At 34.5% G+C, this 13094-nt stretch overlaps 1 protein-coding gene across 7 annotated transcripts; it reads left to right on the forward strand.

Moving 5' to 3' along the window:
• Window positions 1–2131: 2131 nt before the first annotated feature.
• LOC108746322 (WW domain-containing adapter protein with coiled-coil-like) lies at window positions 2132–11469 on the forward strand. 7 transcript variants are annotated; one of them, XM_018483034.1, is made up of 13 exons: window positions 2161–2199; window positions 2856–2938; window positions 3299–3332; window positions 5269–5509; window positions 6049–6134; window positions 6705–6785; window positions 7133–7331; window positions 8490–8876; window positions 9603–9829; window positions 10195–10336; window positions 10814–11040; window positions 11123–11250; window positions 11335–11469. In XM_018483034.1, exons 2-13 carry the CDS (start codon window positions 2898–2900, stop codon window positions 11411–11413), a joined length of 1872 nt encoding a protein of 623 aa, XP_018338536.1. In that variant the 5' UTR covers window positions 2161–2199; window positions 2856–2897; the 3' UTR covers window positions 11414–11469. The 7 variants fall into 7 exon arrangements, with proteins under 7 accessions (XP_018338534.1, XP_018338536.1, XP_018338535.1 ...); XM_018483035.1 differs by lacking the exon at window positions 2161–2199 and adding an exon at window positions 5172–5181 and having other exon boundaries at window positions 2909–2938; XM_018483033.1 differs by lacking the exon at window positions 2161–2199 and having other exon boundaries at window positions 2831–2938.
• The last annotated feature ends 1625 nt before the right edge of the window (window positions 11470–13094 follow it).

The following is a 13094-nucleotide window of genomic DNA, read 5'->3' on the forward strand; positions in this document are numbered from 1 at the left end:
TTACAGTATAAATCCTCTGCAATGATAAAAAGACTTATAGCATGCACAACACAATAATCAATATTTAATGTTTTAAATTTACATTTTAATATTAATAAAATTTATAATATTTTATTTAATAAATAAAACATCTTGTTCAATCAAGTCAAGTGTTAAAAAGCATAATTACTGACTACTAAAATTGTTTCTACAAATTTATAAAAAATTTATTAAATATCAAAATTTAAGTTTACTTAACTGTTGGCACTTTAAATTATTATTATTATGATTATTATTATTATTAATCAGGTATTAAAATTGTTTTCTGTGTAAGTTATATTTATGATAAAGTTATATCATATTAATAAAAAGTAATATACAAGCCAAATGTTTAGAATAGCAAAACTACAATTGTCAAAATTCGTTATACATAGACATAGTAATCAATAGAAAAGTTAAATTACTAAGACTAAAAGAGTAGCGTGATAGAAATGGGTATATCTAAACGTGTTGTCAGAAACAGCCAACAACTTTCGGATATCGTGACAGGTGCAGACTTTATCATTGCGGCATGCGATATGTTTCATATAAAATTATCATGTAGTGGTTCCGCATTCTTTCATAGCAAGGAACAAGGGTCACAAGGGAAATAATCTGAAATCGTTTGAAAAGAAAAAATCTTTTCGTCTTACAGCTTCTGTCGCAGATTTTTAACGTGACGATAACTCGCCGTGCCCTCTTGGCGTGTAGCAGCCTGTCAACGTGGAGGCTTCTCTTCCCGGTTGAGAGAATTCTCTTCTTGGCCGAGCGTTTCTTCCGAGTCGCATTCGAATCACGTCTGATCTGGAGTAGCCCGTAGTCGCTTAGGCCGTTCTTCCGTCCACAGCAGCTAAATCAGTCGTCCGAGAGGCTGCGGCATCTTCCGAGATTTACGACCACTAAACGCGTAAGGCAGGAGTCAGGACGCGTTCGTGCTCCGTTCGTTAATCGCTGTTCGCTCGCTCGCTCGCTCGTTCGCTGCTTATTCTTCTTCCTTTGTTTTGGCCTTGGTCCCCAACACGGGCCCGTGTCACGGGGGTTCACTTAGCCAGTGATATTTCAGAGACAGCACTCGTTTCGTTCGTTCGTTGTAGCTCGACCGCTTGCGTTGCCAACGCGCCGCCTGTCGGTTAATACTCGCAACTTGCCAAGGCTGCGATCTGCGTTCGGATTCAACGTTTTTACGCGCTTTAAGTATCCCTAAATAACCTCGCATCCCAACACATTGTGCCAATGTATAACACGGTCAATACGCTGCAGTTATTATGTCATTTTGTACGATAAAACAGTTTACAATAATGCTGTCATGATTGGTCACGATATGTAGTCGAAATTTTAGATCTGATTACTTTACTGGCGCTTTTACAAGCACAATATTCGCACAGCGTGCAGCATCGCGATCTGCTGTCAGACAGGATGAGTTACCTCAAATGAGGAGTTGGTTGGATATCATAATGTACTGGCATCGTGGCAAACATTTTATCCGACCGCCTCTTTATCGTTCATTATAATGAATTCGATTGAATGCACTCGGTGCGCACTGGTGCACATTAAAGCCATCGTACATATACAAATTGAAAAATATGTGTTTAATATAAAATCCAATTAAACACATGAGAGATGCTGAATACATTTCATTGTGATAGTTAAGTAAAAATCTGTATTTTGCAATTCGAAATATTTATATTTTATTTTTACACACATTAAATCAGTGTATAATATAATTGGCTATATATACGTAAGATAAGAGTATAAGCATAAAAGCGATGAAAGCATCTTAGGGCGAACGCAACTAATAGCACCGACTTGTTGGCCTAATGACGTTCATGCTCTACCAATAGTAGAACAACGTTATTAATCTAACCCAGGTCGGTGCAAACTTGTTCAGAACTCGTAGCGAAAACGTTACAGTTCGCTGAAGTTGCCAATCGCTCTAGATCGCTCGGCTGCGCAAACGTCAGCAGTGAGCGAGCGCTGCGCTCGACGTGCTTGACGTTCCTCGCGTCTCGCCTGCTGCAACGGCCGACGGGCTCAACGGCGCCGTGCGCGCAGGTTGCGCACGCCCGCTCTGCGCAGTGCGCGGAACCGTTCGTCACCGTCGCGTCAGGTGCGTGCTCGATAATCACGATAATTTCGCGACAATCGCGACGACCGTGCCACGCCGCGTCACGCGTGTTGTATGTACGTAAACTGGCGAACGTTAGATATTCCCGGAGGTGCGTGCGGATATTACAGAGGATCCTTCTAAAATTCCATTCTTTTCGACAAATGCAGTTTTTTTTTCTCGGAATATCCGCGGGCAAATTAGCGGACCGATATGATTGAACTCGCGGCTCGTATTCGCGTTAACAAACGCGAATCTCGGAGAAGACGCGTTTCCTGCGAGATTATGGATTCCCGGAAGTTGACGATTGGCACAAATGGCTATATAGTCGCGATAATCGCGTTGGGCGTATCGTGTCTTAAGCTTGTGTAAACTCTCGGCTTTCGGCGCTCGGTGCTCGCTGAAACGATTGGTTTAGTGTGCTGTACACGTATATACATATATTGATATACGCCATATATATTATATATATATATATATATATATATATATGTATACATTTATGGAACTAAACAATATCCGCCGCGCACCTTCGTGCTCCACGTCCCTGGACGTGATCGGAGCTCCCCCACCAGCGGGGTGCGCTCACTGCGCGCACGCCGTCGCGCGAACGTTTCGTCCAAGTCGTCCGGCAGCGGCCGAGCACGTATGTGACATGGCGTCCGGGTAGAAAGAAAGTTTAACTGCTAAATAAACGTTAATGTTGTTTTTATGACACTGACCGAACGAAAAGGGAACATCCGAGGCCGCGAATTTCCCACAGACACTGGCATTGATGGTAATGCATGCGAGGAAACCTCAAAGGATCAGCGATGGGTAGGGCTCTACCGTCAAATACCCGATACTGACACACGGCTAATCTCTTTCTCTCTCTCTCTCTCTCTCTCTCTTTATCTCCTCTCCTCGCTACTCTCTTTCTCTTTCGCTCTCTCGCTCTCTCCGCACTAGCTCACCTCACCTCTCGTTCACCCGACATTCGTCCGTACGACCCGCTCGACCGTACACACTCATCGCAGCACTCACTGCCACAAAACCGCCGCACGACGTACCGCGGGCACAACCAGTTTCCACGATGGGGATCCGCTCGGGTGCCGTTCCCCGTGGAAATGACCGCGACGGCGGCGGACACCGCGTCACAACCTCCCTCGCTCACGGCCCGTTGTCTTATGATTCCAGGTACTTCGAAAAGCACCAGGCCCATCCCTATCAGGTAAATATCTGTCACCATCGAAGCGATTGGTGGGATCTACGATACGATTAAGGGCGGGGAGGGGGTGAGGGGGGAGGTGTGATCATTTCTCGGGACAGCCTCTCTCACGTCGTCTGATACGATCATCGGAGTCTTCATCGTCCATCATCGTCGAGCAACACGCATTATTTTCGCCCGCGGTTCCGCGTCGTTGCCCGCGCGACACCTCTGCCGAAGACGGGAGGAGGAGAAGGAGGAAGAGAGGAGGAGAAGGAGGAAGAGGAAGAGAGAAAGAGAAAGAGAAAGATGAGATCGCTCCGGTTCTTGCGCGAAGGACACGACGGAACCCAACCGCGGTGACAGCCCTCTTCCGCGCAGAGGAGTTCCAAAGTTCGTATTCGGTTTCTCGGCTGACGGGGCACGGCGGTGAGAAACGGGCCCCGTTCGCCGTCGTTCTCTTTCCGCCAGACTGAGGACTTGCGGACCTCGCGGTCGCACGGCCGGGAATCGATAATGCACGTTCGACGACGATCCCGCGGCAAGACGACATCCGGACGATCACGTCAACGCGATTCGTTTTTCACGCGTCGTTACGTCCCCGTGAGATCGTCTGCTCCATTGTGCACGCTCCCGTCGCGTCGGGCTCGTCTTTGTCGCGTCGTTATTACCGTGTTTCTCGCTTCGATTCTTTCCTTCTCTTGCATGCGAGCAAGGTAGAATCGATCGTTCACTAGGTTGAGGCACGCCAACGTCGTCGTCGAATAGTCGGACGATTGGCTTAATCGTCGACAATTTGCTATATTATATTACGCGTAAGAATCCTCGAATGCACGCATTTGACGAGCTCGACAAGGCGAAAAGAATCAGCTTTGACAAGTGACATTTTGGTCATTGACAATATTTCGTACGTTAAACGCATTGTCGCGATGCGAATTGAGGTACTTTATAGAGAAATTTATATTGTAGCTGTAATTAGTTGTAAGAATTTGTCTCACGCTTTTCATTGATTGTCTGTGGTGTTTGTCCTTTTGAAACTATCATTTGTGCTGAGTGGTATTAACAAACGAATATTTATGTTCTCGATACTTAAATCGGTCCACACGAGATGAAGAGAATGGTAATTAATCGTAGTATCGCCCGATTTTTACGTCTGATACGAAATAATTTTCTGCTGGTCTTGTAAACATAACCTCACTTTTCAAAAAATCAATAATTTATTCTAGCAAGTAATTCTCTAAAAATATTTGAGATCCTATCTAGGTAAGAATCTTATTTCAGTCCCTCTCATGTTTCGACGGTTTTTGCGTCACTTTCTTCTGTATTTTGTCGAAAATAACTATAAATGTGATAATCCTCAAGTCACAGTAACTTGATAGATTCTCTTTGTACTTGAAGCATTTAGGATACAATATAACATGTCTTTGTAGTATAATATGAGGAAATATTCATGTAGTCTTTACTAGAATAAAAAATATTTAGTTGAGTGATAAGAATTTGTTCTTAGATTAAAAATAGAATATGTGCATAATTGATACAAAAGGTATTTAGAGATGGTAAGCGCATTTGGTATTTCTAAAAAAATTTGGTGATTTTATGGAATTGATTTCAATTTAATTTTCCATTGATTCCATAGAAGAACCAGAGATTTTTCAGAATCATTTTATATAATTATTTTTACCATAACGTTATTCAATATTTGATATTTGTTCCTTTTCAGTTCTTTTTAATATCATTAGTCAATATATAGCTCTCATACATACTTGCAAACGGCCACTAGATCAAAACAGTCTGTTATTCTCAAGTGGATTATCAAGCTTATAATAATTAATAGCATTTTTAATAACGATCTTATATATTCAGAATGAAAAAAGTAAGCAATCTTGATATATCCTATTCATTTATAATGTATTGTGTGGTCATACATATCCCAAACACATTGTTAATGATCTGATTGTAGAACTCAAAGTACAGCAGTTCTAAGGGTGGCTATTCTTCCTCGACCACGTCATCGGACAGTCGCTACGAAGGACGTATGCGCGACTCTCCAAATGGTAACTCTTACAGTCCAGCCGGCAGCTTGGGAATGGGCATGGGGACGGACCGGGACAGCCCTCGGAATTACACATCCAAGCCTCTTTATAAGAAGGAGAGAGAAAATAGAGACTATAAACTATCCTCCTCTAGGGACAAGTATTCCGGTAAATAATTTATATTTTGCTCCAAGGAAATAACGGTTTTGCTGAAATAACTGAAATTTAAACTTGATAAATATGAAAATAACTTTGTTTGAATCATTAAAATAATTCTGTAAGACGTTTAAACTCTTTTCTAGTCACTAGAATAACAAAACTTTATCAATCAATATTTAAACGGTTTACATAATTATTTTGATGATGCAAACAAAATTATTTTTAAATCTATATCGAGTTATATATATAAATTTTTAGATTCTTTAACAAAACTTATTTTTGTATGTCCTCAACATTCTGCATAAAGCGAGTTTTTACAGTTACCTGAGAATAAAGAAAGCATAAATTTATGAATATTATTGACTACAAATCTTTATAAATATCAGTTACTACGTATTTTTTTGTATAACGTATAGGTGATTATATTTCTACGAAGTAATTTTCCTTTTTTTTATCTAGAGTCTCATCTCTTTTTCCTTTCTTCAGTATAAAAACAGAATTGTCTCTTAATATTTTCAGCTGTAACATGCTTGCTTGCATATGTGTAGATTGTGCACGATCCCTAAAAGACAAGAGAAGCCGTGAGAGCAGGGATTCAGAACACAGGACCAACCATGATAGGAGTAGTGGGGAGGTGAATATCTTCAATCTTAATGTCTAATTTAATGATTATTATAGTTACATATAATAAAAAGGATATAATTGTCAATTATAAATATTCTGATCTTTTTCAGAGTTGCTCCGAAACATTTATTGTGCCATATGTATAATAAATCCTCTAGTTATTAGACATAAATTTATTTCTATTCATGCTATGTATGAAATTATACATTTTTTTTACTATTTTTAATTTCTATTATAAAAAATATTGAACTAACATAAAAAGCTCTTGCAAAGAAGAGAAATTTCAAATTTTTAATTTTAGGAAAATTTTAAATATATATATTTAAATTACAAAAAAAAATATATATATATATATATGAAATAGATATCTATTTCTTTTAGGCATGTGCATAATAAAAATTTTTATTAAAAACATTTCATGTGCAAATGGACTGTTAGATAACTTGTATGTTGTCACAGTCCGATAAATTTATTTAAAACTAGTTAAAAAAGGCATTTAATATTGCACGCCTTTTTTAATTAAATATATATCTTTTTAGATGGCACTATCATAATAATGTTTGTGTTCATGTCTTTATAGATCTTACATCCCTTAAAATTATCATCAAATTCATCAAGGGAATCTTCATCCCAGAGAAAACCATCACACAATTCCTGTCAGGTCAGTGTTTTATTTACGTTTATTTATTTTATATTAGCATCAGTTATAAATTCAAAATTCTAAGTAAAAGATAAAATTATATCATTTAATTGTTATACATTCATTCCAGTAGCAAAATTTAATTATATATTTATTTCAAAATTGATTTAAAAAACTATTCTGAAAACTTCTATACATTTTTGTTTTTGCCATAATTTTAAATAACTTTATGTGTACGTAATTAATATCTTAATAGCCTCAAGAATGTAGATGAATATAACGTCAACTTTTCGAACACGTTTTGGAATTGATGCAAATATTCCCCATCTATTCAATTGTTTCCGGAAATTTTAGAACAGTCTGTTTAGGATAAACGTGGTGATGAGCGAGGAGGTGCAACGGAACGGACAGCCAGATTTGGCGATTGGTCCGAACACATGAGTTCGTCAGGAAAGAAGTATTATTACAACTGCAAGACGGAAGTTTCTCAATGGGAAAAACCACGGGAATGGATCAGTCGAACAGATAATCGTCAACGCCAATCTAGTGACTATTCTTCTAGGTCAAGTACGTCTAAATTTTCATAATTGTTAGTGTAGTAGCGAAGGAATGGATCCCTATATGTCTGAACAGTCAAAGAGTTACCTAGATTTAAAGAACTCCTCTACGACTCCCGCTAAGTCAGTGTGAAATTTTTTTTTATATATACATAGAAGGATGTATGTATGGATTTTCTGTACATACAGAGGAATGCAGGATTTGAACTTACGACCTATTGATTATTATAAGTCCATCACTCACACAGCTACACGACAATTCTTTTATAATTGTTAAATACAATATATAAAGTATAAGATATAATGAATGAAAGAATAATAAAATAAAGTAAGTTTTTGTTTAAATTAAAACATAATAAATTTGGTTTTTTTGATTGACATTTAATATTTACAGCTTTGATATTTATACTTATAGATATTTACGTTATCAGGGTTACCACAGATCTGGAAATCGGGAAAAGTCAGGGAATAATATATAAAAGGGACTGGAATTTTGAACTTTGCACTTACAAAAAAACATTGAACAATTCCCTTAAACTGCTCCTATTCCGAATATTTTTTATAATTTTTTAAATATATCTGACGTTTATACTCAAATACGTTCAAAAGTCGTGCACTTTAAACGATTGTAAAACAAATAATTTAAATATATATTTTATTCAGTAATTTTATTTAATGGCTCTTTTTCGTGATAACTGCACTTTTGTGATAACAATCCTTGATTCTAAATGTCAAAAAAAATTTTTTACATATTTTATTATGTTAAAATTGTTACATATTTTATATTAGTCATGGAAATTTCCCATTTTTATCTGGAAACCTAAAAAAGTCAAGGAATTTTGTAATTTATTTTCTGTGGCCCTAGTTATAGAAAAATCTCTATGAAAACTGATATAAATAAAATATGTATTTATTTAATTTTTTGTATTTTAAAACTTAATATATTAGTTTATCTTATATATTATACTGTTTATTAAATAAAATAACAAGCTATAACAATAAGATAAAATAACAAATGCATATTGCATTTGTGTGATATATTTAAAAAGGTTAAGGTGCAATTACATTCACATATTTACATATAATTTCTAATAAAAACAACTCTTTGCTTTTTTATATATGAAATATACATATAAGATTTTACTAAAACTGAAATTTTTCTGGGCAGGTCATGATAAACATTCCAACTCGCGATCAAATAGCAGTAGCAGTATGCGAGATGGTAAATCGTCGCGACAGTCTGACAAACGAGAATACTGGAGCTTATGTAGCGCGAGCGGTGGTGGCAGTAGCAGAGATGATGTTTCTGCAAGGGAGAGGGAGCGGGAAAAAGAACGGGAAAGAGAACGAGAACGAGAAAGAGAGCGAGAACGTGAACGTGAACGAGAAAGGGAAAGAGAAAGAGAATCTAGAGAATGTAGAGAAGAAGTTAGTGTAGAACGCCAAACTCAAGATATGGATATCTCGCCAGGTGATTCTACACCTACTTCGGAACCTTTAACGTCATCCTGCGCTCATGATCCACTGCCACAAGGCCCTGTTCTCCTGGCCGCTGGTAGGTTTTTCCTTTTATATTATGTACAAGTGCAACATATAGAAAACATAATAATATTTTTGAAAATATATATTAAGTAAAAAAATGTTTAAAGTAGAAATATTACAATTTAAAATAATATTTAATAACAGGAAAATGTCAGGGAAATGCCACAAAACTGGAAATCACAGAAAAGTCAGGGAATTTTGCAAAATTTTTTGGAAAATAAACAGTCTTGGCTTTAAAGAAGTTCTATATGCGTACATCACACTTACGCAGTTTTGGAACTACCAGCTTAACAATTAAATGCAAGCTGTATCAGCAACATTGATAGTAATTTACATTATGTTAAATTGCATTCTCAACAAAATATTTGACTTGATTTTTCCAAATTAACGAAAATACAAAAATTTTAAAATATTATTGAAAGGGAAATTGAAGGGCATCAGGAAAAATCATTAAATTTTGTCCGGAAATTAGGGAAAAGTTATGGAATTTTAGGATAAGGAATTTGTGACAATTCTGAATAATAATAATTTTATCATGCATGAAACATTTTATTTTTGAGAAATTATAATGATTGTTGTTTTTATGAATTTTTTTAAATTAAATTTTTATTTAAATAAATATTTATTTAAATTAAAGATTTAATTTAAATTTTCTTTTAATATTAATTTACTACATTTTTATATGCCTCAATCTTTATGGATTTTTGATATTGATATTTTTGTTGTACTCTTTCGTTAGCGTTACCTCGATTAACATCACATCCATCGTCAACAACACCACAGGCAACTGGAAAACTTAGTTCGCCAACGCAACAACAGGGAAGTAGTAATGCTCCGGGACCACCGGTGTCACTAGCAAATCTCCCAAGACTACTGTCACAAATTACGGGCAACAAAGAACAACCTGACATCACACCACAAAAAGCGTTACAGACAATTCAAACAGCTATCTTGCTATCCCGACAAGTAAGAGAGCATTTTTAATGTTTCTAATATTTAGAGACATATAATGAAATTATAAGTTATATTTCTCTCTGTTGAAATAAAATTCAATTAAAGTAATGCAAAATTTAATACTTTAATTATCAATTGATAAGTTATATTATTTTTCGCATTATTTTAATTAATCGCGAAAATTTCATAATTATTAATGTTTACCTATTAACAAAACGATAATTTTTAACTACTTTTTTGTGACGTAATCGAAAACATATCCGGTAATTTTCAAATGATAATATAATCAACTAGTTATTTCTTTCCTCTTTTATCTTAAAACATTATAACACATGTGTAAATGGTATTCATAATTGTATACTTGTCTTTTATTATAGCAGTCTGTTAGTGGGGATCGAACTAATACTGGAAGTGATGTGATGGTTCCATTAAAAGTTGATACAAGTGGCAATATTACCAGCGAGGGTCCACCTACTCCCACACATTCAGAAACCCAGGATTGTATTGATGCGCGAAAATGTAAGTTTTATTTTATATAATGCTTATATTTTACAAATCACTATTTGCCTTTATGTGTATTATATTCTTTCATCATATAAATCATTTTCTATTACAGTTCATTTAATTCAATTAAATACCAGAGTATAGGCTAGAACGTTATTCTTGTGTTAGTTATTAATTATCACTATTATAGATTTTTTGTTACAAAATTTATTTACGGCACATTTAATTTCCATTTTAATCATAATACTAAAATTGAATTTTTTAACTTCGTCTAAATTATATGTATATATATTAAAATTAAAATATATCCTAACTAAAATATAATATAAAAAGTAAACTAATATGTTGATAAATTATTTTAATTTGTGAAACAATGTGTCGAAATAAATTTTATTATCTTTTATTATTAAGTATCTCTTCCATTTTTATTTACATTAAAAAAAATTTCTTTTCGTTATATTTTATCATATATATTATCATTCATTTGTATAGTGACAAGTCCTGGAGGAACGAATTCCGGAGTACAAGGTCTAAGCTCCTTGCAAAGTCTCAGTACATTAGGTTCTCTTGGAAATTTGAGTAATACAGGAGGTTTACAGGCATTGTCAAGAGTACAGCCTCCTTTAACACCTTCTTTAACACCATCTCTCGCTAATCATTACCGGGAAGACTTGACACAGCATGTGCGTGCTTTTCCCGCTGATATTCTCGAAAAACAGGTGCGAATTCAGTATTTCTTAAATAATAGTCCCTTTAGTGTTACTAGATGATTTTCTTAGATTATAATACACTTATGTACAGGCACAGAAACTTAGTGAGGAAGCACATACAATGGGCAGTTTGCAGTGTACGAGAGTGTCCGCAGAATTGAAGACGGCACGATCGATAGTGAGGCTGACAGAAATTCAGGCAACGTTACAGGAACAAAGGTAAGTTTCATGTTATAGCACATTTAATATATATAAATATTTAAACATAAAACAATTATATCGCTTATTTACTTGTTATTTTAGGATATTATTCCTCCGTCAACAAATTCAAACACTAGAGGAGTTAAAATCCCAAAATTCCTTCATGTCTGATGATTCTTAGTGTAAGAATCTTTATAAAATAATTATGATTACAATCTATAATTAATTCAAGCAAAATAAAACATGATTATTAATATTCTCATTAATATTGAATAATTAAGATTGTACCTAAATTATAATATCGTAATAGAAGTGATATAATAGCGAATGAACATGGGCTGCTCAGAGAGGATTGGCTGTTTTATTTATCAGCCAACGAGTCTTAATAAGTAATTAATGAATTTATTAGTGAATCCACCTCTCTGAGAAGCACATCAGGCCTATCCAATACAAGTAGCACAACAGCTTAAAAAGTGCTAAAAAAGTGATTATATTTGCTTTTTTAGCGCTTTGTAAGCGTTGTGCTACTTGGGAAGTCGCAAACACAACACTAAATGATTAGAAAAACGAATCAATTTTATCAGTTCAATGCAAACTACTGAATTGTATATCTGAATTGTCCACATCGTCTTGTATTTACCTATGTTATACGTGTCAATGTTTCATATCCCAAGATTAAGCGGCATTTTAACTAGTTGAAACATTTTTGTTGTAAATCTCGGAATAAAATTCGTGCCACAAATTTTAATACAGTTCTTTATCAGCCATAGTCTCACTTACCTAATCTCCTGAATTTTTCGTTGAGAAAGGGAGAGAATCGCTTTTAGAGAACTTATATTAAATATATTTACATTAAATATGAGACAGAGAGGAAATCATATATTTTATATTCAGATTTGTGTTCGATCTCCAATCATTTTATTACAGGGTTTCTTGACATTGTAGAATGTATCATCGCTGTGAGCAAGTATTGATATATTATTATACATGCTCTTCTATTTACATCGTGTAATTAAAAAGTATAGCATTGACGCGCGCGAAATTTTAGAATAACAAACGGCTACCATTTAATTTCTAGTGTGTAAATAGCAGAATCAGAGTGAGTATTATTTACGAACGATATAATTTTATGCATGATAAATTTTTTCAGTTAATAAGAACATTATTGTATCGAAACTATGAATTAAAATAAAAATACGCATTTTTTATATTATAATTACAAATAATTCGTTTTACTTTATTCATAATCACCTAACTATGTCAAATACATAAATAAAATTTTATTACGTTGCATCCATAATTCGAGCGTTTAATAAGCATAGTACTGTATATGAAATATTGAAGTTGATACATTACGAATTGTAATAATTGTTTAAAGGACTATATTGTTAAATAATTCTTTAATGAGGTTTTTTGAACCATTTTTCACTGTATAATTTATTTATTTGAATAATATTCTGCAAGATAATGGAAAAAAGAATATATTAAACGAATATACTCTCTCTCTAAAAAAAAAATATCCCAAAAGAATTATTTGCATATCATACTGTTGAAAATTATCTTTTGAAATAGATTGTTATAACAGTTTGTAGAGCAATATTTACGTGTGTATATACAGAGTGAATCAGAGTCGTTGAACTAACTTTTTATCCTATGAAAAAATTGTCGACTTCATACCTAATTGAATTATAATATATGCAGTCAATTATTTTCTCATAGGGTAAAAAGCTGATTCAACGACTCTGATTCACCTTGTATATAACACATACACACACATATATTTTGTGCGTATATGTATGTATGTATGTATGTATGTATGTATGTATGTATGTATGTATGTATGTATGTATGTATGTATGTAT

Source organism: Trachymyrmex septentrionalis, unplaced genomic scaffold, assembly GCF_001594115.1.
Source record: "Trachymyrmex septentrionalis isolate Tsep2-gDNA-1 unplaced genomic scaffold, Tsep1.0 scaffold167, whole genome shotgun sequence".
Lineage (NCBI taxonomy): Eukaryota > Metazoa > Arthropoda > Insecta > Hymenoptera > Formicidae > Trachymyrmex > Trachymyrmex septentrionalis.